We start from the raw sequence: 27788 nt of genomic DNA, 5'->3' as shown, positions 1-27788 counted from the left end.
AGATCATCACGGTCGAGGAGGCAAAACGCCGGAAGAGCACGTGCAGCTACTACGAAGACGAGGACGAGGCCGCCCTGCCGATCCTGCAGCCCCACAGCTCGCTTCTGGAGAACATGCACGTTGAGCAGGTGGGTTCTCCCTGGGGATGAGGGTAGCGGCCTTCCAAACCTTAAGACCATTTGCTCTTCTCACTTGGGGTAGAGAGTGAGTCCGGTTTTAAAGGAAAACCCCAGCAGCCTGACCAAGGCCCCCCGTTTCAGAGAGACAGTGTCCCTGCCACCCTCTTGGGAGAAGGAGGACTTGACCAGACACCTACATCCATTTCCCGAGACCTGAGCAAAAAGCCATTTCTTATCTTCAGAATAATGTTTAAAGTGTCCTATTATAGTCCTAACATATTTTAAAACGATCATTTATCTCAGAGTTCCCATGGTTTCAATTGATCAGGCTCAGTAAACGTCACATAGTACACTTAACTTGCTTTGTGAAAACCATCTATCACTACTGGGAATAACTTTTCTTAGTTTTGTTTTGTTTTGTTTACTTTCTATTTCCTGAGCATCTCTTAATTCCATTTTCTTGAAATACTATGTGCTTGAGTTTGAACTTTAGGAAGGGACCTCTTGTACTTCCCCCATCAATCAGCTTAGAAACTGAAATTCAGAGACCTTAGAGAATCACCAAGTTCAAGTCCCTCAATTTATAAAAGCATCTGTAATGGCCTGTAAAGCTAAGTGACTTGACCAAGCAGTTACAGAGACAGAGTTCATGCTGATTCTAGAACTATGCCAAGCATTCTGAGGACTTCAACATTTTACAGCCTCCATTGTTTGTATTTTTTAAAAGATATGCATTATTGATATTTATGACAGCTACTGTGCTAAATCACTTCAGTCGTGTCTGACTCTGTGTGACCCTATGCACTGTAACCCTCCAGGCTTCTCTGTCCATGGGATTCTCTAGGCAAGAATACTGGAGTGGGTTGCCATGCCCTTCTCCAGGGGATCTTCCCAACCCAGGAATCAAACCTGCATCTCTTACGTCTCCTGCATTGCCAAGCCGGTTCTTTACCACTAGTACCACCTGGGAAGCCCTATAACAGCCAAAATCAAGTTAAATATGAAAATTAGTGAAAAATACAAGTGCAAGGAGGACAAACTACATCAGATTACTGGCACAAAATACCCATGCTTTCTTGTGCTCAGTTTGGTGAGACACTTCAGTTGTCAGTAACAGCTCTGAGCCTTGGCATGTTTAGAAAGATCAGCTGGTAAAATACTCAGTGAAAGTCAGGTTGAAGTGTACACAAGACAACGTGAGTCTAATTCATACCTCTTACTCAAGCTCGGTGGTCTATCTTCAAATGTATAGTGGCGCAGTAACCCTTCAGCATCATCCCCGAGAGGGAATGTATGCTCTGGGGAGCATCCCTGCCAAGGTAAACAATGTCAAGCAATGGTTTTGCCTTCTCAGTTTATAGTGGCAAGTATTTGCTAGAGTAAAGGGGAACAATGTGGAAAGTCATGTGACTTTTGAGTTTGAGCCACAGGCATCTGTTTGGTGCTACAAGGTCATGCGTGATGATTTTCAGGCAGCCTGTATATTTACATCTCCATCCTTGGATTCACAGCTGGCCCGACGCCTTCCAGCAAGGGTGCAGGGGTATCCATGGAGACTCGCATACAGCACGCTAGAGCATGGGACCAGCTTGAAAACTCTCTACCGGAAGTCAGCAGCCCTAGACAGTCCTGTCCTATTGGTCATCAAAGATATGGATAATCAGGTGAGGCTTGTTCCTGTTATAGAGAAACATTTTTTCATTGAAGTTTCTCAAACCTACGCGACAGGAAAGAGACTGATACAATGAACTCCCATCAGCCAGACCACACAGTTAGCAGGATTTTGCCACAGACACTCGGTTCTTTTCTTTCCTGAAGAATTGAAGTAAATCCCCAATTATTATGTTGTTTTACCCCTACTTCCTTCAGAATGCATCTCTGAAAAAGAAAATGGAGCATGTCTCCTGGTGCAGTCGCATTTTTTCCTGTTCTCATCATACAGTAGGAAGCTACAGGGATATCCTGCAAGCTGAAACTGGAGAAGTTGGAAGAATTCAAGTCGAGATTTGGAGATAGTTGCAGACAGAAGCTTCAGTGCCATCCCAGAATTCTTTTCAGGTAGCTGAAGTAGTGCCCACCAACCTTGTCTGCGTAGCTCCTGGGATGGAGAGCTGGTTAGGCACATGATGTGTTGTACCTTATGGGCCCAGTTGTTACGAAACAGGAGAAGATGCTCTGGGCCATTGCTTATTACACTCTCATCTCTCTCACTTTCATCTCTGTTTCATCTCTCTTGGTCTTGGAGGCCCTGATGAAATCTATTAATAGATATTACTCCCATCTACCCTTTACTAATAATTCTTGGCTCAGTCAGCTGGGAGTTTGAGTGGAATCTGTCCAGGTTTCTTTTCTATACCATCCAGGGCGACTTCTGCATTACAAAAGGAAGAAATCTTTCAAGTCTGCTTTTTCATCTTTCAAGACCATTTCAATTTGGTCTGTGTCATAGCAAGAAGAAATTTCTTTGCTTTTTTAAGATGTAGTTATCATTATTTTCTATTTCTGGCATTTGGAAGCAGGGTTTACTTGACAACCATTTATTTATGCATCCATTGAGAAAACGCACGAGTGTCTGTTAGGTGTGGGACACTATTATACATTGAGGAGCTTGTTGAGATGCCATATAATTAGGATCAATTTAGGGGAAATAGATTTTTGCTGTCATAATTTGGGAAAAATGAGAGAGAGCGGTACTAAAGGCACTCTCTGTCTCGACTGTGTTCTTTCCTGTGAGTAGGTTACAGTATAATTAGAGGTTAAGAGTTGTGGGGAATGGTTTAGCTATTATCACTGTTACTACTGTTATTTACAGATTGAGAACACTTTATTTAATCATAGTCCAAGCTGAATAGTAGAGAGCAGCAAAGTAAAAAAATTTAAATAATAACAACAAAGATTTAAAATGGAATTTACTTGGAGATTTAGTGAAATGTTTGCAAAGTTAGGTGCTACGTTTTAGATGAGATAGGGCTAGATGGTGTTAGACCACACACAAACCTGCACTGTACGTATAGATTAGTTCTGCTATTAAGTTACTAATAGATAGCAAACTTGTTGGGAAATCTGTTGGCCTCACAGAGCAGGTTTTGATGATGCATGGTTTTACTCAGCTTCCTATCAGAGGTATGTAAAGGAGGCCTGCCTATTCCTGAAGATTACACTACTTGTCTCTGAGGTGTTATCTTACTGAAAGGCATTTGTGTTATTTGAAGGCAGCTGAACACTAACTCTGCTTTCCCCATCCCATCTACCCCCAAGGCAAGGATGCAGCTCCACTGTGTTTGGGAACATGATAGCACAACATCTGTACATTTATCTGGAAAAGAACCATATACAATTCTAATATAAAAGCATTACACATGCAGACTGGCAGGCATGAGGAGTTCTACAGAACCAATCCCTAGTGAAACAGCCATTACTGATGGGAAATATAAGAACAATAATACTTAAAGTCTGTGGATATTGTCCTAAGGGCATACGGCAAGTGAAAATTCACTTGAAGAATATTTAATGAATCTTGGTAATAACAGTGAGATTCTGTGGCGCTTGAAGTATAGCTTGTTCCCGGCCCCCCTGCCCCCCGACCAGTCCCTGTTCAGACACAGGCTTCGTTCTGGGCACGCGTGGACAAGAACATGAGGACCCATCAAGCCCAGCCCCCACGCAGGTCCTTAGCATTTCTTATGCCCTACCCACCATTCTGCTTCAGAGGCTGAATTGCAGGCAAGGGCGGCCTGGAAGTAGGGGGCGCTCTTCCCCTTTCCGGCCCTTCTCGGAGGACGGTTGGTCTACCTTTAGCACTGCAGGCTGAGAATGCTGGGGTGTCTACTGCCCTTGCTTCAGCACAGAACAGAAGTTACACGTCAGGAGAGGGGAGCCAAGACCAGTCGCTACTGCCCCTACCCAGCACTCTGCTCATAAAACAAGCCGAATCCCTAGCTCCCAGCTCCAGGTGAATGGGCAGACCATAAAACATACAGCTCAGAAGCTCTCCCCTAAGGACCTGACATTATTTAGAAGAACGTGGGGGAAGTTCAAGCTAAAGGGAGGTCTAGAAAACAATACAAATTTGGTGGCAAACAATTAAGAGGAGGCTAGTAGCTGAATGAAGGCCACAGACTAAGCTATAGACCTTCCAGAGAAAACCAGGGCAAGAGACAGCTGAGGAGAGCCTTCCTGGAGTCAGGATAAATTACATAGACTGGCCGAGGAAACTACCGTGGCAAAGGGGCCTAAATATAATTGAATGAGAATTACCATGGAGTAATTTATACCACAAGGCACTATGGAAAATAATAGAGCAATCATCAAGTAACAGAGTCTGATTTATACTAACTTAGTTCCAGTGAGGTATAGAAATGTTACTCCTATATTGTTCTATTACATCTTTACACTTTTTATAGTAATTTTGTGGTATAACACTGATATATATTACAAAGTCAACAATAAACTGTCATTTATATAGTTGTGTGATTTTTATCTACTAAGAAAGCTGAGAGAAGGAGAGCAATTATGCATTTATAGGTTTTGTCATATTAACCTTCCTTTGTCCGCTTCTGGCTATCTTCCTTCCCCTCCCTGGATTCCTTTGTTCTATTATTGTCAAATATATTAAATTTTTAGATGCTATACACCCAACAATACAATTGTGTACATATTATACAACTTCTTTCTAAATAAATATAAAAAATAAAATGAATGTTTTCTTACATAACCATAATGATGCATATCCAAAAAATTAACTGTCATTTCTTAGTATCATCCTATCTCCCGTGCTTAAAAAATTTCTATGATTGCTAAGAAAATTCGTTACTGTTTTTTCTTTGCTCTTAGCAGCTCTAGGGAGAGATTTTGGTATGAGGAACATGGGTTAGAAAGAGTTTCTAGACTTCTACTCTGCTTAATTTTTAGTATTTCAAAGAGCTAGGAACTGAAGCAGAGAGTCCATGATGATAATAATCAGATTTAAATTATTTTGAAAAATTGTAAGACATTTTCCAGATAGACTCCATTTGAAGCATTGTTTCTCAAGTGGGATTTGGAGAAGATATATCAGAATCACCTAGGGACAATTCCAGAATATGTATACTTGTTTTTACCAGTCTTCACCCCTGCAAGTACTGGTCGGGACCTGAGGAGGATAGGAGGCTGAAGCAGTGGGATGGTCATTCTGAAAACACTGCTCCTTCCAACCCCAACAAGAAAAAATAGACAAAATCACTGATGCAGATACATCTAAACCACCTTGAAAGCCCACAGTATTATGGAATTGTTACTTTTTTCTTAAAAGTCATTTTGAACTAAGATGTATTGGATCAGTCACGTTAAGGATACAGTTCTATTAAGCATATTGAAAACTCATTTTTACAAATCAAGGGAGAGGAAAATTTATTTTCTCTGGGGAAATATCTGACTGTGATTCTACGTATAAAACACATCAGAGACAGGCCCTCATTCTCCCAACCACTCATTTCTGTGTGCAAGATGTATGTTGTAGTTGTTTAATGTTCCAGTCTGTGACCTGTATTCACTGGAAGACATTTGTCTCTACAGTGGACTTTGGAAGTCTTTTTAAGTTGAAACAGTTGTTGACCTTTGACCGATAAGTTCTCTGAGCCCCTTGGGTACTGATAAGAACCAGGGACATTTTATTTGTTGGTTGGTGGTCTTTTTTACTTAGAAACTCTGACTTAGTAATGCTCTTCATAATAATCTTGTTGAAAGAGATATAATGAGACCTCAGAATAGGATTATGCTAAAATATTTCAGAAGGGCTTTCTTTGGGAGATTTGTGTTTGAAAGCTACTAACATTTCTGTTTTCTTTTGACAGATCTTTGGAGCATATGCGACTCATCCTTTCAAATTCAGTGATCACTATTATGGCACAGGCGAAACTTTTCTCTACACATTTAGCCCTCATTTCAAGGTACCTAAATGGAAGGAATACTGATGTCCTCGTATCATGGTGTCAGGAGGGTCGGTGGGGCTGGAGGTGGGGGGCTGTGGTTGGAGCGGTAGACGTCCCATCCCATAACCTCACTTGGCCTCACCCTAGCCTGCTCAGCACTTCATGATCGCAGCATAGAAACCGCTTGGTTCCCTTCCTGGGCCTTGGGAACTTTTGCATGTAACTTCTGAGATCCAAGGTGGAATTGCAGGTCAGAGCCAACATGTGTGCGAGAGACCTTTCCTGCCTCATCACCCCTTCAGACAGCTCATCCTGGTGTGGGAAAGGTCTAGAAGTCAGGAGCTTCCTCAGCCTATGGGTGGTCCCCTCCCTCTTTGCTAATTCTCCAGATTGAAATGTCTGATCTCTCTTTGTCTTGTGTTTCTACCTAAGGTCTTTAAGTGGAGTGGAGAAAACTCATACTTTATCAATGGAGACATAAGTTCTTTGGAACTTGGTGGTGGAGGGTAAGGTTTTTGTTGTTGTTATTAATTTACTACTTGATCAGAGTGGGTCTGTTTTAATCCAGGGAACTGAAACTTTGGTATCAGCTGATTGTAGTTGGTCCATGCTTAGTTAGTCGATTATTTAGGACAGTGTGGTCTATTTAGGACAGTGTGGTCTAACACATGACACTAAGAATAGAAGATAAAATGACTTATTTATGTGTCCAGATGAGGGACCACCTGAAAGACAGGTCATTTAAATGAAATAAAGGAAATGTTTTATAAGCAGTTTAGGGTTTTGACTATAGCATAAAAGAAAGAAGTTGAGGCAAGGGAGGACAGAAAGCATGTACATAAAATTGAGATGTTTTCACCATTTTGCTTTTTTAACCTTTGTAGGGGACGATTTGGCTTATGGTTAGATGCTGATTTATACCATGGACGAAGCAACTCCTGCAGCACTTTTAATAATGATATTCTTTCCAAAAAGGAAGACTTCATAGTTCAAGACCTCGAGGTATGGACATTCGAATGAAATTTAGACTGCCTTAAAATAGAACATTTAAAAAGGCTGGGTTCGGTCAGCCCTGCTAAAGCTAGCTGGAAGACGAAGCCCCAGCCCAGACTGCCTCATCCCATCATAGTGCTTTCTTTCTGCCATCATCTCAGAGCGCACTTACATTGCAGAGAGATTCTGAAAGGTACATGCGGAAGGCAGACGATGAAGAAAGAATTTGAAGTTGAGATCGTTGAAAGACTTCATACTCTCAATTCCTTCAAACCCATAGAGTGAGGAGTCAGAATATTTATAGATGTGAGTTGAATGCAATTTTTATTTTTGGTAACTGTGAAAAAGAAAATACTGTAGAAGTATATACATTCCTTGTATATTTATCAACATAATTTTCATTACCAAAATGTACAGCATACTATTGTTTGCCATTGAAAAGTTTAGTCTCATTTAGAAAAATTGAAAGTGCACAGCACTTAAAGGGAATATATGATTTTTTAAAACTGTTTTATTTATTATTTCTAGTATATTGTTTGAAATGTGTTGGCAATTTTTTTTCTTTTAATGTGTCAAATCTTGACTTAAAGAAATGTATACGTTTTGTGCTGTTTTGGCAACAAATCCATTTGATTTATATAGTTTTATATTACATTTTTTTTGCCCTGATTGTTTAGGGTGATCTGTATATGTATGTGCTGCTTAATGTCCATATATATATACACACACATATATATACCCACAGACAATTCTGAATTTTTAAAAACTCATTATCAATGTTTATTGATTTGCCTGTTGTAGGCCATCTTCCCATTTTGCCATTGAAAAGGTACATTTTTAGTTATTTACTCTGAACATAATTGTGTAAAGAAGAATAAGCCATTTCTCACAGTCATAAGTTAATATTTACAGTAATGTATACCTTTATGATCCTGGATTTAGAACCCTGCTTTTGAAAAGAAATGTTTTGCTTCTTATAAAATCTCATGTGTTAGTAACAAAAATTGTATTTTTATTGGATTTTTTTGCATAATCTTCCCCAAGTTTTTACATTGACAGGCCTCTGTTTTAAATGAGATTGAATGTTTTAATTTCTGTATATTTTATATCAAATGAAAAATGTCAGTGATCCCAATTGTCTTGGTTTCTACACTTTCAATTGAAAAAAATTCAGTGCAAAGAAATGCATTTATACCACAATTGGAATAAAAAGTAAAGAGCAGTTTTTAAATATCAACTCACTTTCACATCATTAAACACTCTTTTATGAAAGTTAATAATAAAACCTTGTTAAAATGTTAACAAATATTATTGTCAAACTTTTACAAAGCCAAAGACTGCTAATGGAAAAACAAAGTCAAGTAATAGCCAAAGCTCAGAAAGTTGTCTGTCATAAATTACATTTCCAGTGATCTTTGAAAGGAAAAATTAATAGAAAGTAGTAGTTTATAGACCTGCATTTTAAAAATGTAAACAGTGCTTAGAATGTTGGCTTTAAGCTGGCAGAATACTTCCTTTAGCTTATTCTCTTACTTTAGACTATTTATAAAAGAGAACAGACAAATTGCCATGTGGCCTCCTGTCAGATCAACAATTATTTTACTACACTCACATTCCATACAAGTTTCTTTGAATGCTATAAAATCTTAAATCTGTAGCCTGGGTGTACTTTCACCCAAGTTCTATTGCGAACTCTTCATTAACAACTTATTGGCAGTTGAACCTTATTAATCTGCTTGTTACATAATGTGCCTGTGTAAGATTCCAGGAATGTCTCAGTATGATCACGTTTACCATTTATGCCATTTGCAACCATATGCTATTAACAAAATGGTCATTTTGCATATAGTTCACTCTTATCTACTTTAGTCCATGATATTATACTTGTGAGAGCATATTCAGATGCTGTGTTCTCTATTTAAAACAGTATTGTCCAATCAGACATGTGTGGCCCTTCATTTATGGATATTGAGTGTATGTAATGCAGTGCTAGCCCAATATTTTCAATAAAGGAATTCATGCATTCAATGTGATTTTCTTTCTGGGGAATTCATTTAGCAAGTATTTATTGCATGCTGGAGCTTTGACTTGCATGAGAGGATGATGAAATAACCAAGACTAAATAAGTAAGGTCCAATGCTCATGTTTTTATTGCTACCTTGGAAATTCCCTCTTTGTTCCCCATACCCACACTCCCACTCAGTTCAGGAAACTGCTCCTGTTACAGTTACTAGAGACAACTCCTGGCTCTGTTGCTAGTTTCTCTGTTCTTAATTCTAGTTGTTCTTTGAATAGTGACTTAGTTTTTAACATCTCTCTCTTGACCTACTTCCTAACTTCCATGAGAGACACCTTACCCTCTGATCAATTTTCTTTAACATCCTGTCTCCTAGCCCCTGCAGATGAAGACCTCAGACACTGTTCTTTCCTTCCCAGTTCCTTAGTTCATGAGGCTACATCAAAAGACGTAGATGGGAGGGGGCAGCCAAATGTCTCACCACTGTTGAAAGTGGCTTAGATACACCCTCATGTGACAAGCCGCCAGGGAAATCCTGAACTCTTGTGAGAGGTATTATCAGCCTTCATTTGATTTCCCTTTCCTTAAATCCTTTTAAAGTTTTAAAGGCATATGAAGCAGGACTAATAAAAGAAATATTTTCCTTAATGCCTTTGAGGAAGGCATTAAGAATCTTTTAAACCAGAAAAGAAAGAGGAGATTCACCTTCTTAAGATGCCTAACCTATTTTTAGCAATATAATCAGATAAAGAAAGGTAAGGAGGTCAAAAACCAAAGGAAGTTCCAGAAACTAAATAGCCACCCTCGCGCTTGTGCAAGTATCAAAAGTACCTTTGCTCCTATGTTGGGTGCATATATATTTATAATTGTTATATCTTCTTTTTTGATTGATCCTATATGCAGAACAGAAAAAGAGACACAGAAATACAGAACAGACTTTTGAACTTTGTGGGAGAATGTGAGGGTGGGATATTTCAAAAGAACAGCATGTATACTATCTATGGTGAAACAGATCACCAGCCCAGGAGGGATGCACGAGACAAGTGCTCCAGCCTGGTGCACTGGGAAGACCCAGAGGAATCGGGTGGAGAGGGAGGTGGGAGGGGGGATCGGGATTGGGAATACATGTAAATCCATGGCTGATTCATATCAATGTATGACAAAACCCACTGGAAAAAAATAATAATAATAAAAAAAAAAAAAAAAAGTACCTTTGCGCACTTCCTCCTGCCCAGTCACACACTCCTCATTCAGGGTAAGCCCTAACCTTTCAGCATCTTCTTACCTACTTGCCTATGACCCGTGTCCACAGTGATCTGCCAACAGAAGGTTATCTTTGCTGAAAAAATTGGGCTTTACAGTCCACACCCAAATCTAAAATCATACTGCCTCCACCCTTCTAGCAATCCTTCAGATATCTAGAGGTTCAGAATAAAAACTAGATAGAATCTCCCTGGTGTGGCCAATCAAGCATCTAAATGGTGTGTTTTGATAGACTACCTTTGAGACCTATTTATTTTCTAGATCAGTGAAGTTCAACAGAACATTCTACTCTAATAGAACTGTTCCCTGAATTTGCATTGTCCTTTATGATAGCCACTAGCTACCATACTACTGTTGAACACTTGAAATGTGACGTGGATGACTGAGGAGTTGAATTTTTTTAATTTAATTTTTGTTAATTTCATTTGATTAATCTTAAAGTATTTAAGTATTTAAACATATGGTCAGTGACTGCCATGTTGAACAGCACAGCTCGGGATCAAGATTTGGCAAAACCAAATCATATGTTAGCAGCAATGAACTCAGCCTGTCACTCCATCACCAGAAGGGAACCTTTAGTTCTAAGTACTTTGATTTGTCCCTACCATTATGGATCTTCACAAAACTAGGTACCACCTAAAGTAATAGTGTGTCTCATTATTTAGGTGGTCCACTAATAAAATAACCAGAAGGTTCACTTCCTTGAGAGTCTTTTCACACTGAAAACCTAGATCTCTATAGGATAAATGATGCTCATCTTTAAGGAAAAAAAAACACAAAGCTTTCCCAGTGCCCGGACCTTGTCTTAAATAAATTTCCTCCTTGGCCATCAGTATATGTTTTGCTCCTATCCAGGACATTCTGGTGCCCATGGCAGTCCTATAGGATGACATATCCCTCACAGGCACATATCCACAATGCACAATAAACCACAGGAGGGAAAAAGCATTTATTTCTTACACAGAGTTGTGCATCCAGTTTCAGAATCCTCAAGGAACAATGAACCACCCAAAATGCCTCAAACAGTTCTGCTCAATGACTGGTCTTCCTCATTGAGCTTCCCAGTTGGGATGGCCAGTGGCTGCATGCACACCCAGAGAACCTGCTGCCTGTGGAGACCGCTTTCAGCATCAACCTATTAGAATGAAGGGCAATCAAAAAGCATAAGAAAAGAGATGGTTAGATAATCTTGGTGTCCTATTTACCCATCAACAAGAACCCATCATTTCATCAACCAATCCACTTTTAGGGTTACAAAAAGTAGCCTTGATAGAGCTTAATACAACTCTGAGGTTATACTGAAGAAAATGGTAACCAAGAAACACCTACAGGGAACATTCACATTCAACAAACTTGGATGATAAGACATGCGTTTTCATGTCTCTCCAGCTAAAAAAAATCCTCTTTACCCTGACATATGTTGAAAACATTGGAATTCAGCCGATCAGTTCAGCCTTTAATCTCCACAGCAGTCCCTCTTGGTTCAACAGTCTCTACCGGGTAATGGATCAGCCACATTTTACCTAACAGCTGACTGAGACCAACCCTTTCATCTTTGAAGATGCCAATTAACAGTAAGAATATTTCTACAAAGATACGCTGTGTTGAGGTATTGTGTTGACCTTGAGAGCTGCTAAAAGGTCCTGTTATTACTCCATGCCCAGCAGGGCTTAGTCTTGTTCTCCTATAGCATTTGTTTGCCTCTTAGATCCTACAAAGGGTCAGAAATGTGGGTAGGTTGGACACCAGAAATGTGGGGAGAGCTGGGGGGTATGCATGGCATAAATTCCTTTCAGCAGATCATACGACCAGATTACCTGGCGAGAACTCAAAGCTTCTAGACTTCCAAAGGCAGCAAAAGCAGGGATTAAAGCATGGCTTCTCTAGAGCCAGACAGTCTGGGTTTGAATCTTAGTTCTAGAGCTTACTAGCAACATTACCCTGGTTAAGTAATTTAACCTCTATGTGCCTCATCTTCCTGATCCCCACTATGGGGATAATAACAACCACCTCATGATTGTATCATGATGAGAGCACTTAAAATAGTGTCTGACATAAAGCAAGCACAGCTAAGGGTTAGATAAGTAAATGAAGAAATACTTCCCTCGGGTGGAGGATTCAACTAATGTGAGAGTTGCACAGGAAAGTTCATCTTTAAGGCAGGAACTTATTTAGTAATGAAAACTACCTTCAGACATATTGCAATGGTTCCCATTTGCTATTTCGAATTTTTAAGCTGAGGTTTTGTTTCTTTCTTTAATTATAAAAGTAAAACATATTCAAATGGGACCTAATGAAACTTAAAAGCTTTTGCACAACAAAGGAAACTACAAGCAAGGTGAAAAGAGAGCCCTCAGATTGGGAGAAAATAATAGCAAATGAAGCAACAGACAAAGGATTAATCTAAAAAATATACAAGCTTCTCCTGAAGCTCAATTCCAGAAAAATAAATGACCCAATCAAAAAATGGGCCAAAGAACTAAACAGACATTTCTCCAAAGAAGACATACAGATGGCTAACAAACACATGAAAAGATGCTCAACATCACTCATTATCAGAGAAATGCAAATCAAAACCACAAAGAGGTACCATTACACGCCAGTCAGGATGGCTGCTATCCAAAAGTCTACAAGCAATAAATGCTGGAGAGGGTGTGGAGAAAAGGGAACCCTCTTACACTGTTGGTGGGAATGCAAACTAGTACAGCCACTATGGAGAACAGTGTGGAGATTTCTTAAAAAACTGGAAATAGAACTGCCATATGACCCAGCAATCCCACTCCTGGGCATACACACCGAGGAAACCAGATCTGAAAGAGACACGTGCACCCCAGTGTTCATTGCAGCACTGTTTATGATAGCCAGGACATGAAAGCAACCTGGATGCCCATCAGCAGATGAATGGATAAGGAAGCTGTGGTACATATACACCATGGAATATTACTCAGCCATTAAAAAGAATTCATTTGAACCAGTCCTAATGAGATGGATGAAGCTGGAGCCCATTATACAGAGTGAAGTAAGCCAGAAAGATAAAGAACATTACAGTATACTAACGCATATATATGGAATTTAGAAAGATGGTAACGATAACCCTATATGCAAATCAGAAAAAGAGACACAGATGTACAGAACAGACTTTTGGACTCTGTGGGAGAAGGCGAGGGTGGGATGTTTCGAGAGAACAGCATCGAAACATGTATATTATCTAGGGTGAAACAGATCACCAGCCCAGGTGGGATGCATGAGACAAGTGCTCGGGCCTGGTGCACTGGGAAGACCCAGAGGGATCAGGTAGAGAGGGAGGTGGGAGGGGAGATTGGGATGGGGAATACATGTAAATCCATGGCTGATTCATGTCAATGTATGACAAAACCCACTACAATATTGTAAAGTAATTAGCCTCCAACTAATATTAAAAAAAAAAAAAAAAAAAACACAGCCTCACACTTGTTAGAAAGGCTATTATCAAAAAAACAAGAAATAACAAGTAAAAAAAAAAAAGTAAAACATATTCGTGGTAAAGTTTTCAAACAGTACAGAGGGAATTCAGTAAGAGGCAAACATTTCCTTCCTATATCCCTAGAAGTAACCACCACAGAAATTCCTTGTGTTTCCTTTTGGAGCATGTCTATGCATATATCTTTGTTTATATCTTCTTTTTTTAAACAGAACCATACTATGCACAGAGTTCTTTGTCTTTTTAATTTAACAATATACTATGAATAGCATTTTTTAATCAATATATGTAGACTTACCTCATTATTCATTGCATGGATCTGTCATTGTTTAAACAGCTATTCAGTATAATACAGTATATATAGTATTATCTGTTTTAGAGATGAGTAAACTGATTCTTCAAGAGGTTAGGTAACTTGCCAGAAATCACAGAGTTCATCAGTTAAAGCCAGGATACATTTAGTTATAACTGACCCCAGAGCTAAGCTCTTAACTACAAGAGTATGCTGACCATTGTCCAGTCTCTACGTCTCCACCACAAGGTTACCCACACTCTGCTTAACCGTCCCAGGCTCCAAGATAACATAGTTTCTCACTCTGGAAAGAAAGCTCCTTAATGGTTGGGCAGCCGTCTGTAGTTAAAGGTCTTATGCATCCCTGTATTCCCAGCGCTTGTCAGGGTGTCATGCTTGGCAGGATGCGTGGCACCTAGGAGGCATTCGATAAATGCCTGTCAAGGCTGACTGAACTAAGTGCGTAACTAAAGTAAATGAACAGCAGAGAATTTGAACTTGCCCAATGTTGTACAGCTAAGTAGTAGAACTTGAGATTAAAATACAGGTTTTGGATTCCTGGCTCTCCTCCCCTTCCTGCGATATAGTGCTTAGTCACAGGTTTACAAGCATCATTCTTAAGATTGTGAAGCAAGAAGAAATGACCTTCCTCTAGCTGCTCAAGTTCCGTCCTTTGGGTCTCAGGAGTGTCATGTAAAGTCTAGGGTGGTGTGTGAATGCTTCCTGGGAATAAAATTCCTTCGTTTTCAGACCTCTTAGTTACTGGCCTTCTGAAAAGTGTAGATTAAAGGGAAGTTCAAGGCTTCCTTTTAGGGTGTTAACAGTGAGTCACACTGTTTCCAAGTGAGAAATCTAGAAAACAGTTCAGAAGACCATTTAAGTAAAGATCCAACTGTCCAGTGAGTTTGCAGTTTGGTGATAGGGGTAGGGGAAGAGTGCAAAGGCATATGATAAACTGAGTAATTCACTCCTAACTCAAGGTGTTGATTTTGGAAGAAAGATTAGTCAGGTAAAAAAAAATCAAGGACATTTTATGTGGAGCATTTCTCATAAAATAATAACCTAGGAAAGTACATGGTATGGTAAGCATGAAGTAAATGTTAGCTAGATCCTGGAACCTTCCCCTTGCCAGCAAGTTATTTAAACTCTCTGTGCCTCCAGTTCCTCACTTGTCAAATGAGAGCAATGTTGGAAGAATTAAGTGGACTGATATATGTAAAATGTCATTATACGATTTACTTGTTAGACATGTGCTTTTTTCTTTTCCTTTCATCATTGTTCCTAAGATTCTCTCATGTTGTTATTGCTTCTCTATTTCATTTCTGTGTGTGTTTAATATTCTTTGCTGTGAATGTACCACTGTATCACTATTTAATCCATTCTATCAGTGGATAGAGTTGCTGGCAGTTTTGTCTGGTTCTGAAAATTGTCCTGACGCCCACAAGAAAGAGGTTCATGGGGATGGAATGGCTAGTCTATGGAGTAAGTATTTGGCTTTACAAGATAATCTCTCAACGTTTCACAAAGTGACTGTACCATTTATATGCCTATTAGAATATCCTGTCCAACACCTGACATTGTTAAATTTCTTAGTTTTTGCCAATTTCAGGAACATGCAATGTTATTTCATCGTAGTTCCAACTTGCATTTTCCTGACTATTAATGAGCATATGCATCTCTTAACACATTCCTTAGCCATGTATGTTTTCTCCTTTGTGAGATGTCTATTCATGTCAATGCCTGTTTCTTCTAGTCTGTCTTCTGGGAAGTAGTCATCTGAAATCCTTGCTGTTATTGCCTTAAGAATAAAAGAAATTTGTCAGTCTGTTAATCCCATCTACCTTTGATTAGGAGGACAAATAGTTAACATGATGATATCAGAGGTCCTTGGGCTTCCCAGGTGGTAAAGAATTTGCCTGCCAATGCAGGAGACATGGGTTCGATCCCTGGGTCAGGAATATGCCCTGGAGGAGGTAAATGGCAACCCACTCCAGTATTCTTACCTGGGAAATCCCATGGACAGAGGAGCCTGGTGGGCTATGGTCCATGGGGTCGCAAAGAGTCAGACATGACTGCGTGACTAAGCACAAACACACACCTCAGAAGTCCTCAGGCCCTACAAAGGTATTTTCTCAAGTGTCTCCTTTCAGTGGGCAATATCTAGGAAGAGGGGTAAAAAAGGGGGATGTTTGTTGATTTGTGTTTTGCTTTGCAGATGTGGGCATATATTGGCACTTATTAATTTGATTATGTGATTCTTTTAAGAAGCAGCATCAAGCAGTTTATTTGTAATAACAGTAGAGATTTTTGAGCACTTATGTGTGAGGCATAATACTGTTGTAAGCACTTCACGTATATTATCTCAATTAATCTTCATTATAACTAGTGATGGTCATAAGTACTCTATTATTATTTCCCAACTGAGGAAATGAAAGCCCTGAAAAATTAATGATTTGTCTCAGATGGAATCACTACTAAATGGTAGAAATTGAGGAAGTCTGACTCCCCAGCTCGTGCCTTTAACCACTGAGATAACCACAGGCAATAGCAAGTTAGTCGGCAGTACAGCAAAAATAAGAGGGAGGGCATGGTGGGTCCCCAGAAGCAATTCTGGGAAATGATGGGCTTTGAGGGTTTATGCTGGGAAGGGAGAGCAGTGAAGATGGGAATCCAACAGAAAGCGTTGAAGGGAGATCAAGAACAGAAATCACTAAGAAGTCAGGAGAGAGTGAAAGTTGCTAGGACGGGTGCTTTCACAGTTGTGAAGAGTCATTAAAGTTTAGGTTTTTCAGGGCATCTGGAAGATGTCAGGTTGGGATTTTGCCACAGGAATGAGTTGTGTTAAAGAGGGATGGAGGCAAACGCAGTCCCTTTGTGTGACGGAGAAGCTATGAATCACGGGTGCCGGGTTGTCTGAGATAACAGGGGGTTTGGCAGCATTTGTGGGCCAGGGGCTGAACACTCTGTTTATCTGAGGGAGTGGCCAAGAAGCTGATGCACGACGTGGCTGCGCTTCGTGCTACAACATGATCCTCAAAAGGGCGCAGAGGGTGGGGAGGTGCATACAGGTAGGAATGGGATCACCTGGACTGGCAGTGAGAAGCTAGAGAATGCTGACATGGCTTCCAGATCTCTCTCGGAATGTTGGAAGGGAGGCAGAAAAAGCAGATTTTGTTTGTCAGGGCTCAAGGGGAGTGATGTCCTTAGGGGAATGCCAGGTTTCAGTCAAGGGGAGAAGGTGAAAGTATGGTTCTGTGAGGAAGTTGTGGATATAGATTAGGGTGCTTACAAAGAAATTGTGGCTATTAGAGTGGAAAAAGATTCAAAGAAGCTAGAGGTGGAAAAAAAGGGGAAAAGGAAGCATGAGGCAGTTTGGGTATGAGTAAAGACAAAAAAAATTAATAAGAAAAGGAATGAATGGTAAAGATGAGATTAATTGGCCTTGAGATTATGAAAAAATACAGGTGATTTGACAAGAAAATTGACGTTAACTTCAAGATGATGGGAGTGTGCCGATTTACGTGGTAGTTGTTTTCTGTTGATTTGAGGAAGAAAGAAAGTTTCTGGTTCTACCAAAAGGTCTGAAAGATGGACCCCTCTATTATCTACCACCTAAGTGATCCTGAATAGGCTGATTCATCTTCCTCTGTCCCATTTTCTCCATTTCCACAATAGAAGTAATAATATCTTCTTCTCTGATTTGTCAAGAGAATCAAACTAATTTACATATGTGAAACAAGTGAAAAAGTGAAAGTGTTAGTTGCTCAGCTGTGTCTAATTCTTTGAGACCCCAATGGACTGTAGCCCACAACACTCCTCTGTCCATGAAATTCTCCAGGCAAGAATACTGAAGTGGGTAGCCATTCCCTTCTCCAGGGGATCTTCCCAACCCAGGGATTGAACCCAAGTCTCCTGAGTTGCAGGCATGGAAGTGCCTTAGAAAACTGCAAAATGCCAGACAAAGGTAAGGGAGTGCTATTGTGGTGTTAGTCACATCAAACTTTGTTTATTCTGCATTCTCTATCAGAAATGCAAAGTCTAACTTGTAATGTTGTTTCTGATAAAAGTAGAAGTTACTGTCAATGCTTTGACGACATGGCTTTCAGGAAAGGATTATAGCAAAAAGCAGAAGTGTCTGCATTATATTCTGTAGACAAATAGACAAAATATCAGGGAAATAGAAGGAATGGGAAAGTTGCTATAAAGAGATGGGTTTTTTTTTTTTTTCTTTTGTCATCATATCCATTACAAACAATTTACCAAGTTTCTACTTCAGAACAGCAGATCAGGACTTCCCTTAAAGTCCTTCAGCAGACCTCAAACAGTCACAAGTTAGGATCCTGGGCCACATGCCAATATTTGCTCAAAGAGAGCTCTAAATAAGGCAGTTTAGTAATCAGAAACTGGAAACTTCTCTCCTTTCCCACACACAAGCACTCCTTCCTCCCCTTCTTTTGCCTGTTAGACATTTCACTCACTCCAACAGTTGGAGGCCAGCATCATGCAATACTTAGTACCAAGCAATGGCCACTTTAGCTTTAAGTATTTCCTTTTATGGGCATACCAGGCGGCTCAGTGGTAAAGAATCCGCTTGCCAATGCAGGAGATATGGGTTCAATCCCTGGGTCAGGAAGATCCCCTGGAGAAGGAAATGGCAACCCGCTCCAATATTCTTGCCTGGAAAATCCCATGGACAGAGGAGCCTGATGGGCTACAGTCCATGGGGGTCTCAAAAGAGTCGGACGTGACTTTGCACCTACCCATACACTTGCTTTTACACTGGTTTTCTTAGGGAGAGGGAAATGTGCCCATGCTTAAATTTTATCTCCAGAATAATCTAAAATTCTTGAGACACTGGTGAAGCAGTAAAAAGTTATTCCTGTTTCCTCAATGTAAGCCAGAGAAGGTTTTTGTATTTATATTCAGGAAATTTCTATTTAGGATGTGAAAAAGGGGTGTCTGCTGTTGAGATGGTATTTTATGAGATTAAGACAGACTCACCAACACACTGTCTGTATCCTCACTGTAAATGGACTCAGCACTGTGCTGCGTCAGACATAGCGCTGTAGTAGCGCCTCTGTCTGTCTCTGCCAGAAACACCAAAAAATCTGCCCTAAAAATGCCTTCTGATTTTTGCCATCATGGTTGAACAACTCAAAAAATGTATGAAATGAGATTATTTATGAAACAAGAGGATGACGAAGTTTATCTGGAATCCTAAATTTTAAATCTATCAAAATGTTTTCCTTATGACAAAAATACTATATTTTCATTCCTGAGGATGTAAAATATATAGATAAACCATCGAGTCATAATTTATCCATCCAGAGATCACAGTGCAAATATATTTGGTATATATTCTTTCAGGCAGCTTTCTTTTTGTGTGTGTGTGTGTGTGTGTGTGTGTGTGTGTGTGTGTGTGTGTGTGTGTGTGTGTGTAGGGCGCCTGCTGAGAATAGCACGCATCTCGTAGATCTTTAAAAAAAAAACAACAACAAAAAACCCTGTTTCTTGAATAAACCACTCCGTTTCTTGAGGTTAAAAAGAATCCCAAAGGAAGCAGGAATTATCAGCTTTGGAGTTTGATTTTTCTAAAAAAAACAAACAAAAAAATTTTTTTAATTAAAAAAAAAATGCTAATCTCCGCATTTTTTGCTAGGCGAGAACCGAAGTTTGGAGGTAGACGAGCAGGCGAGCGGTTTGCCCGGGCGCAGAGCATGCAGGCCGGGCGGGCGCGGGGGTGAGCGAGAGAGAGAGAGCGGAGCGCGTGTGGCCGGCGCCGCTCGGCCGGGAGCTCCCGCGCCCGCCGCCTCGCAGCTTTCTTATAAATTCATATGTATATCTGATAAACATGAACTCATACTAGGTGTATCATCTTGTAACCTACTGAACACATGTCTATGTCAAAGGACTATGGTTTAAGAGCACGCGTTCCCGTTAGACTGCTTGGGTTTGGGTCTCAGCTCTGTCACTGACTAATGTGACGACGTTAGGCTGCAGGAGATCACCAAGGGAGTGAGTACAGCTAACGGGAAGAGTATCATCCAGTTGCACATGTTAAATATGTTCAGCTTTTTATGTGTGAGAGGTGGGGAATGAGAGAGAGAAGGCGGGAGGCAGAGAGAGAAGAAAACCTAGGACCAAAGCCCATCAGTGATGAGAGAGATCTGGAAGAAGAGGAAGCAGCCAAAGAGACTTGAGAAGGAACACCAACCAAGAAGGAGGAATGCTGAGCAAGTGTGGTGTCCTGGAAACAAGAGAAGTTCATTAAGAGGAAGACAATAACTTTTGCTGAAAAGATGAGCACTGAACCATTAGATTTGGTGACATGGAGGTCACTGGTCCTCTCGGCAGAATAGTTTGGATGGAATGATGGCCGTGAAAGCCTGATGGGAGACAGTGTGAGCCGGGCGGCGGGGAGGGATTGGGAAGAGCATGGCCAGCTCTTGAGGGGGAGTTTGGTTGCAAAGGAGAGCCGAGAAAGGGATCAGTCAGTGATGGGGAAAGCATGGACAAATGAACGCTTGTTTTATTGTGATATGATGTTCAAAGTTGGCTCTTAATAAATGTTTGCTGCTGATAACAGTAATGTGACTTACTCCATGTTGTATATTATTTTTGATACCAGTTTTTTTTATTAAATTCTAGCTAATTTTACAATGTATTAGTTTTGGGTATACAGCAAAGTATTTCAGATATATATATATATATATATATATATATATATATATATATATATATCTCAGAGAGAGAGAGAGAGAGAAACTGAGCCCATGTCTTCACAGATGGTAAGTTGCACAGCTGTCTAACTCCAGAGCCTACTCTGAAGCAGGGCTGCTACTGCCCCATATGGTGCCCTTTCGAAATTAGAAAACAGCACTCCATTTTGCAAATAAAATTTAAAGTTCATTTACTGTCACACAACTCAAATTGCTGTTTCCCAGGGCAGCTATCCAGAATACCAGCTGGTATCAGCTCTGCCTGTACACACACAGTGCCTATATTTTTGCCTGCTCCCACACTAGGACACATACTCTAGAAAATTTTCAAATACCTTGTTCTGCTCCTCCCACTTCCATGGCAGGGACCTGTATCAAGTCCGAGGTTTGGAAACGGGAAGCAGCTTTTTGAAAATACCAGGTAAGTGAGAAAAGCAATTGTAGGTATCACAAGGGATATAACCAGGGCAACTGCCACTCCACCTATGTTCACACCAGCACTATTCACAATAGCCAAGGTATGGAAATAACCTAAATGTTCATCTATAAACGAATGGATAAAGAAGACATGGTACATATATACAATGGAATACTACTCAGCCATGAAAAGAATGAAATTCTTTTGCAGCAACATGGATGCAACTAAAGTTATCATACTCAGTGAAGTAGTTCAGAAAGAGAAAGACAAATACCATGTATCACAAAGAAATTATCCACAAAACAGAAACAGACTTACAGACATAGAGAACATACCTGTGGTTGCCAAGCCAGGGCATTCAGGATTGGGAGTTCAGGATTAACAGGATTAATAGTTTAACAGGATTAAACTATGCCGCTATGGAAAACAGTGTGGAGATTTCTTAAAAAACTGGAAATAGAACTGCCATATGACCCGGCAATCCCACTTCTGGGCATACACACCGAGGAAACCAGATCTGAAAGAGACACGTGCACCCCAATGTTCATCGCAGCACTGTTTATAATAGCCAGGACATGGAAGCAACCTAGATGCCCATCAGCAGATGAATGGATAAGGAAGCTGTGGTACATATACACCATGGAATATTACTCAGCTGTTAAAAAGAATTCATTTGAATCAGTCCTAATGAGATGGATGAAACTGGAGCCCCTTATACAGAGTGAAGTAAGCCAGAAAGATAAAGAACATTACAGCATACTAACACATATATATGGAGTTTAGAAAGATGGTAACGATAACCCTATATGCAAAACAGAAAAAGAGACACAGAAATACAGAACAGACTTTTGAACTCTGGGAGAATGTGAGGGTGGGATATTTCAAAAGAGCAGCATGTATACTATCTATGGTGAAACAGATCACCAGCCCAGGTGGGATGCATGAGACAAGTGCTCGGGCCTGGTGCACTGGGAAGACCCAGAGGAATCGGGTGGAGAGGGAGGTGGGAGGGGGGATCGGATACGTGTAAATCTATGGCTGATTCATATCAATGTATGACAAAACCCACTGAAATGTTGTGAAGTAATTAGCCTCCAACTAATAAAAAAAAAAAAACTATTATATGTTGGACGGGTAAACAAAAGGCCCTACTATATATAGCACAGGAAACTATGTACAATATTCTGTGAAAAAGTATAATGGGCAAGAATATGAAAAAGAATGTGCGTGTGTGTGTGTATATATATACATATATATATATATATGCATATGTAACTGAATCACTGTGCAGTACAGTAGAAATTAGCACAACATTGTAAATCAGCTATACTTCAATAATGTAAATTTTAAAAAATAAAAAATGTTTCATTTCAGGAAGATTCATAGAAAGGGTTTTTTGACAAATACAGGCTTCTGATAACTTTCATATTGTTCTGCTGAATTGAGTAAACTTGATGGCTCTATAAAACTGTTAATTACATAGGACTGAGTAAACTGATGGATATGGTTATAATTTTTTTGTTTTGTCTGAGATATTATTAGCTTATTATTCTGTGTTCACCATATATAAGGAAACCCTTCCCCTAAAGCTAATTATGATTTACAGCAGTTTGGTAAATTACAACGCTAAGTAGAATTGAAGCATTTATATTTTCTCTCTACCTGATCCCTCCAGAAACTGGAAACTCAGAGTTTCCCAGGAACTTTATCCAGTAAATAAGGAAGCCCACCTCCAAACAAATGCAAGAATTTCAAGGTAGTTTGGGGAAGACAGCAGAAAAGGAGGAATTTCTTCAAATCTGTTAGGCAAAATCTATGATAAACCCTTGGCATGGCTTTCCTGGGTCCTGAGAGGTCTTTTAAAAATTTAGTCTGAGACCTCCTTATGAAAAGTCCAGCAGAGCCAATTTAAAAGAACTTGTATGATCAATTACACTTATGTAAGTAATCTGTATTTACTGCCTAAAACTCATCTCCCAGATAGCCCTTTCCTGTAGTTTGAGTTATTAAAAATTGACATTGTAAGGTTTTTTTCTGAAGTTTATTGCTGCAATCTATGCTCAAATAAAGATCAGATGCTCCATGACCTGTGACCAGGCTCTGTTAAAAAATTGAGACTTACTTTGTTAACTGTATGTTTGCCCCAATACTTAGCAAAGGGGAATGTTAACTGCTAGAAGTCCTCTTTAAAATCACAAAGCTTTAATTCTGGCTTTCTAGAAACAGAGCAGTTCCCAAGCTAGGTAGCAGTAATCCACTGAAGGATAGATCTTCTGTGAGCCAGGGGAAAAGCAAAGCTGATCAAACTGCAAAAACAGGCAGCTTGACCACAAGAACCTGATCAAGTTATGACCCTAGTGACTGGCCATCCTCAATGTCCTGGGTTTCCCCAGTATTCCCCACAGGAAGAAGAAAATGCTGAGAAATGGGAAAGGAAAAGAAAGGAAGCACAGGCTGGTATGAAGGCTCTAATCCCTAAGGTTCAACAATGGAAACTTGCTAAGAGGTTGCCTGATGCCACCCACTGAGGCAGGGATGCACTATGGGGCTTGATGTAAAAGGCTCTTCCAGGGAAGGGGCTCAAAAGACAGTAAAACAAGTAACCCTTGCCTACGATTTGTGTGCCTGTAGTAACCCGCAAATCCATCCAATCCACCCTTTGCTACTCAGGCCAGTTCAACATCAAGGGACACACACAGGGAAGACTGGCTGCCAGTTAGATTTCACCCAAATGCCCCCATGGTGAGGCTGTATCTTTTTACACAAGAAGCTATTTGCTGATATTTTCACAGGATGGGTTGAAGCCTTCCCCACTCTACCTGAAAAGGCTACTGAAGTCTAAGTCCTTTTTAAAAGAAACAGTTCCTTGGTTTGAACTTCCCCTTCAGGGCAATAGCAGGCCCCCTTTTATAGCCAAAATCACACGGGGGCTCACAAGGGCTCTAGGGATTGATTACAAGCTATGTAATTCTTGGCCTCCATACTTGAAGACCTCCAGTCTTCAGGGAAGGTGGAGAAAATGAACCATACTTCAGCAAAGCTCTGCCAAGAGACTCATGACACTTGCTTCCTCTTGTAGTCCTGGAGGTCCATGTAGCCCCCGGGAGTGGTCTGAGGCTTAGCTCAGAAATGACCAGTGGGAGGTCTTTTCTTACTACTGACATTGTACTAGATGAGGAAGTGAGCTGGACAGTCTGGTATATTACTAATCTAGGACAAGTTCACAAGGCAATCTATGACTATGCCCACAAGGCACTGCCAGCCCCCACTAAAAACACACGGGAAGGGGCAGTTCCTTCACAAATAAACCCTGGGAACCAGGTTCTTCTTAAAACCTGGAAAGAAGTTCCCCCAAAGACCAATCATTACCAAAATGGAAAGGCCCCTGTGAGGTAATTTTAGCCATCCCGACTGCTGTCAGATTGCAAGGGAAATTTGGTTGGGTACATTTGTCTAGACTAAAACTATTACCTCCAAAAACCCCACAAGTCACTAGAGAAGAGCAATCCATCTGTGAGCCAGTGGAAAACCTGAGATGCCTATTGCAAGCATAGGCACGATCCACAGATAAGTAAACCGGTGTGGTGAGTTGGTCTCCTATTTGCCATTTTTGCTCTTGTGCTGTTGATTGCATCCTACTGGTTTGCTCGGCCACCCTCGCCAGAGAAGTAACCCCCTTGTCCGTGCTGGGTTTAATTTAAGGGAAAATTCTCCACCCCAAAAATGTTCTGCTATTGACTGTGTGCACCTTACTAGTCCTTGTAGCCAGGGAACAATAGCAAGAACACTCATTTAGCAACATTTCCAAACTTTCCAAAAATCATGTCCAAAAGGGAACATTTACAATAATGCTGGATATGCCATCAACACCCTCCCACTGCACCCCCCTCCTCCCAGCTGGCTACTGGCCCTCCTCTTACATTTCCCTTGATCCTGCCAGTTCCAACATTGATTAACAAACTAAATTAGGGGCAATGCCACCCCTTTCCTCTCTGCTAGTCACGCTTGCACTTTCCAGGGGGCTATTACAATGCTTTAATCTGAATCCCCTATACAACCACCCAAGGCACCGCGCATGCTAGGTTAAACTGCACAAATGGCACTTGTTTCATATGCCTGCCCCCTCCGCCCCCCTGCAATTGGGAACAGAATTACACCAGATATTCTGCCTCTTATGTAGGGAGAAACTGTACTTACAACCTCCCGCAACCAGTGTCCTGTTTCAGACTATGGCTCCGTCTTCCTAAACAACATGGAAGGGGAGTGTGAACCGTTCAAAGAAACATCTCATCCACCTCGTCAATCCAATTCAACCCACCCGTGGGACACCGAGCAAATGAGATGGCCTACAGTTGTCAACTCTGACAAAACCAACCAGATCACACTCGAGCATTTCATGAAGACCCTTATAACATGATATAATCTAAATCACCAACATAACGATTTGTGGTCTCCTAGTTGCATAGGTACTAGCAACAGCTATGTCCTTCAAGGACTATCAGCTCTGAACAACCATGAGACACTCAGGTCTGCCCCCCTGAAGGGTTTCTTTTCCTCTGCAGACACCCAAAACATCATGTTATGGAGTTATGGCCAGGACCTGCCCTTTTTCCAAGGCCTTCATCCTATGGCCTGTAAATGCACTGATGATGTCCACTTTGTGTGAGAGTGTCCTGTATGGTCTATAGGGATAAGAGGGATTTTATCTGTAACAGGGCCAGGCTGGCTCACCCTTGAACCTAGAGAGCAAGAGAAATAATCTTAGCATAGGGCAGGGCTAGCAACAGGACTGGTGGCTCTATGTGGAAACTTAACTTATCATGAAGTAACACTGAGAAATTTCACCCGGACAGTGTGCTTATGTGATGAAACTGATAGAACAAGCCTTACAGGGACATAAGACCACTCTTGTTTCTTTTGGCTAATATAGTTGTTCATAATCACCTTGCTCTTTGTTACTTTCTGGCAGTACAAGGCAGTTTGTTTAGTAACTAATACTTCCTGCCGTGCCTGGATCAATGCAACAGGACAGGTGGGTGTTAATATTAAAGAAATTCTCACCCATGCAGAAAGGCTTCACAATTTTGGCAAGAGCAACACAATCTCACTGTCTGGTCAACAGTTACAGAAGCCCTACTCCCAAAGTTAACTTGGTTCCTTCCATTTCTAGGCCCCTTAGTGGCTATTATTGCTCTTTTTGGCACTTGTCTGGTTAATCTTTTGGTTAACTTTGTATCTTCTAGGCTCCAGCACTTTCAAGTAAGGCTCATTATGGCTCAAGGGTTTCAATCCATTCCAGCAGAGGATGGCCCAGGTCCCTACATGTGCTTGAAACAGTCAGCAAGGGACTTCTATGCCTCTAGTGTAAGCTAGGGTCTGAGACCCCTGTCCAGTAGGAAGATGCTTCAGAAGAGGGAAACTTCAGCCCTTTAATCCTTAAGAATAAGGGGTGCAAAAGCTCACAGCAGAGGAATGAGACAGACTGGGGACTTGGGACCCATTGCATGTGGACAAATGTCTCCTTGAGCAACAGAATATAAGGAAACTAAAGGACTAAAAATAACTGCCTGCAGGTTTTGAGCAAGCTCCAGAGAGTTGGTGATGGACCAGGAAGCCTGGCATGCTGCAGTCCATGGGGGTCACAAAGAGTTGGACAGGACTCAGGGACTGAACTGAATTGAAGTACAGCCTGGGCAAATTATAAACAACAAAGTACATAAAAACCAAAAACCTAAATGCCACTTCTGCCATGTCCTGAGCAATAAGAGGGTATTACTCATGATCCCTGCACACAGCACCCTCAAGAAGGTGGGGATGGGTGGGCAGGCCTCCTAAGCCACCTTTCCTGATAGACCCACAGATCTGCCCCGACCCTCATTCAAGGGACCAACCTGTGCGCCCCTCTCAACCCAGGGAGCCAGCAAGGCAATGTGTTACTCATTTTTCACTCTTTCCCGAAGCACAACTCCCAAGAAAGCCCTGCCTGAATTTCTTGTCAATTTCTTGAAGTTTCTAGGTCAATTCCTCGTGAATTTCTATGAAGTTCTGGAATGTCAGACTATAAACTACAGGAGCCCGCATTTACCTGTGTGTGAAGAATGAGATAAAGCCCACTATTTTGATCTAGCTGGCGCTGTCAATAATAACAACAAAAGGTAAAAACAGGTGTGAAGTTCTGGTTGATATTTTGAGCCTTATCGCCTAAAATGATCATGGTTGAAAATGCATACCCAAAGCATCAAATATAGTCTGTGTAGAAAACAGCTCTAGAAATGTTCCTTCTCGTAAAACCTACGAATTTTTTAAAACTTTTTTTTTTAAAGACATCATTATACACTCGATGCACTTTATGTTACTGGCTTCAGGGAGAAGACGTTCAGAATCTGTCAACAAATTCATTCGGCCTCCCGGGGAGAGCGCGAACGTGATGTCATCGCGACGCGGGCCGCGAGCCGGCGTTGTGGCGGAAGTCCTGCGTCATTACCACCGAGACGCACGGGGACGGGCGACTGCCGTCGCCGCCGGCTGCTCTTCCGTGTCGCGTCCTTGCGCGCCCCCGCGTGGCAGTCAGCGTGAAGGCCAGCCTCTGGCTTTTGCG

General features: G+C 40.9%; 1 protein-coding gene across 5 annotated transcripts in view; it reads left to right on the top strand.

Annotated features, from left to right (window-relative positions):
* NCOA7 (nuclear receptor coactivator 7) overlaps positions 1-9049 on the top strand; it is a 159485-nt gene extending 150436 nt beyond the window's left edge. For all 5 annotated transcript variants that reach the window (XM_061131670.1, XM_061131671.1, XM_061131668.1 and 2 more), the window contains 5 exons: positions 3-128; positions 1631-1783; positions 5951-6046; positions 6461-6534; positions 6913-9049. In XM_061131670.1, the coding sequence (XP_060987653.1) occupies positions 3-128; positions 1631-1783; positions 5951-6046; positions 6461-6534; positions 6913-7048 (585 nt within the window). In that variant the 3' untranslated portion in view covers positions 7049-9049. The remainder of the gene's footprint in view (positions 1-2; positions 129-1630; positions 1784-5950; positions 6047-6460; positions 6535-6912) is intronic.
* The last annotated feature ends 18739 nt before the right edge of the window (positions 9050-27788 follow it).

The sequence above is a fragment of the Dama dama genome, chromosome 28 (genome assembly GCF_033118175.1).
Source record: "Dama dama isolate Ldn47 chromosome 28, ASM3311817v1, whole genome shotgun sequence".
NCBI classification, from domain to species: Eukaryota; Metazoa; Chordata; class Mammalia; order Artiodactyla; family Cervidae; genus Dama; species Dama dama.
Note: the sequence above shows the minus strand (reverse complement) of the source record. Positions and strands in the feature narration are given on the sequence as shown.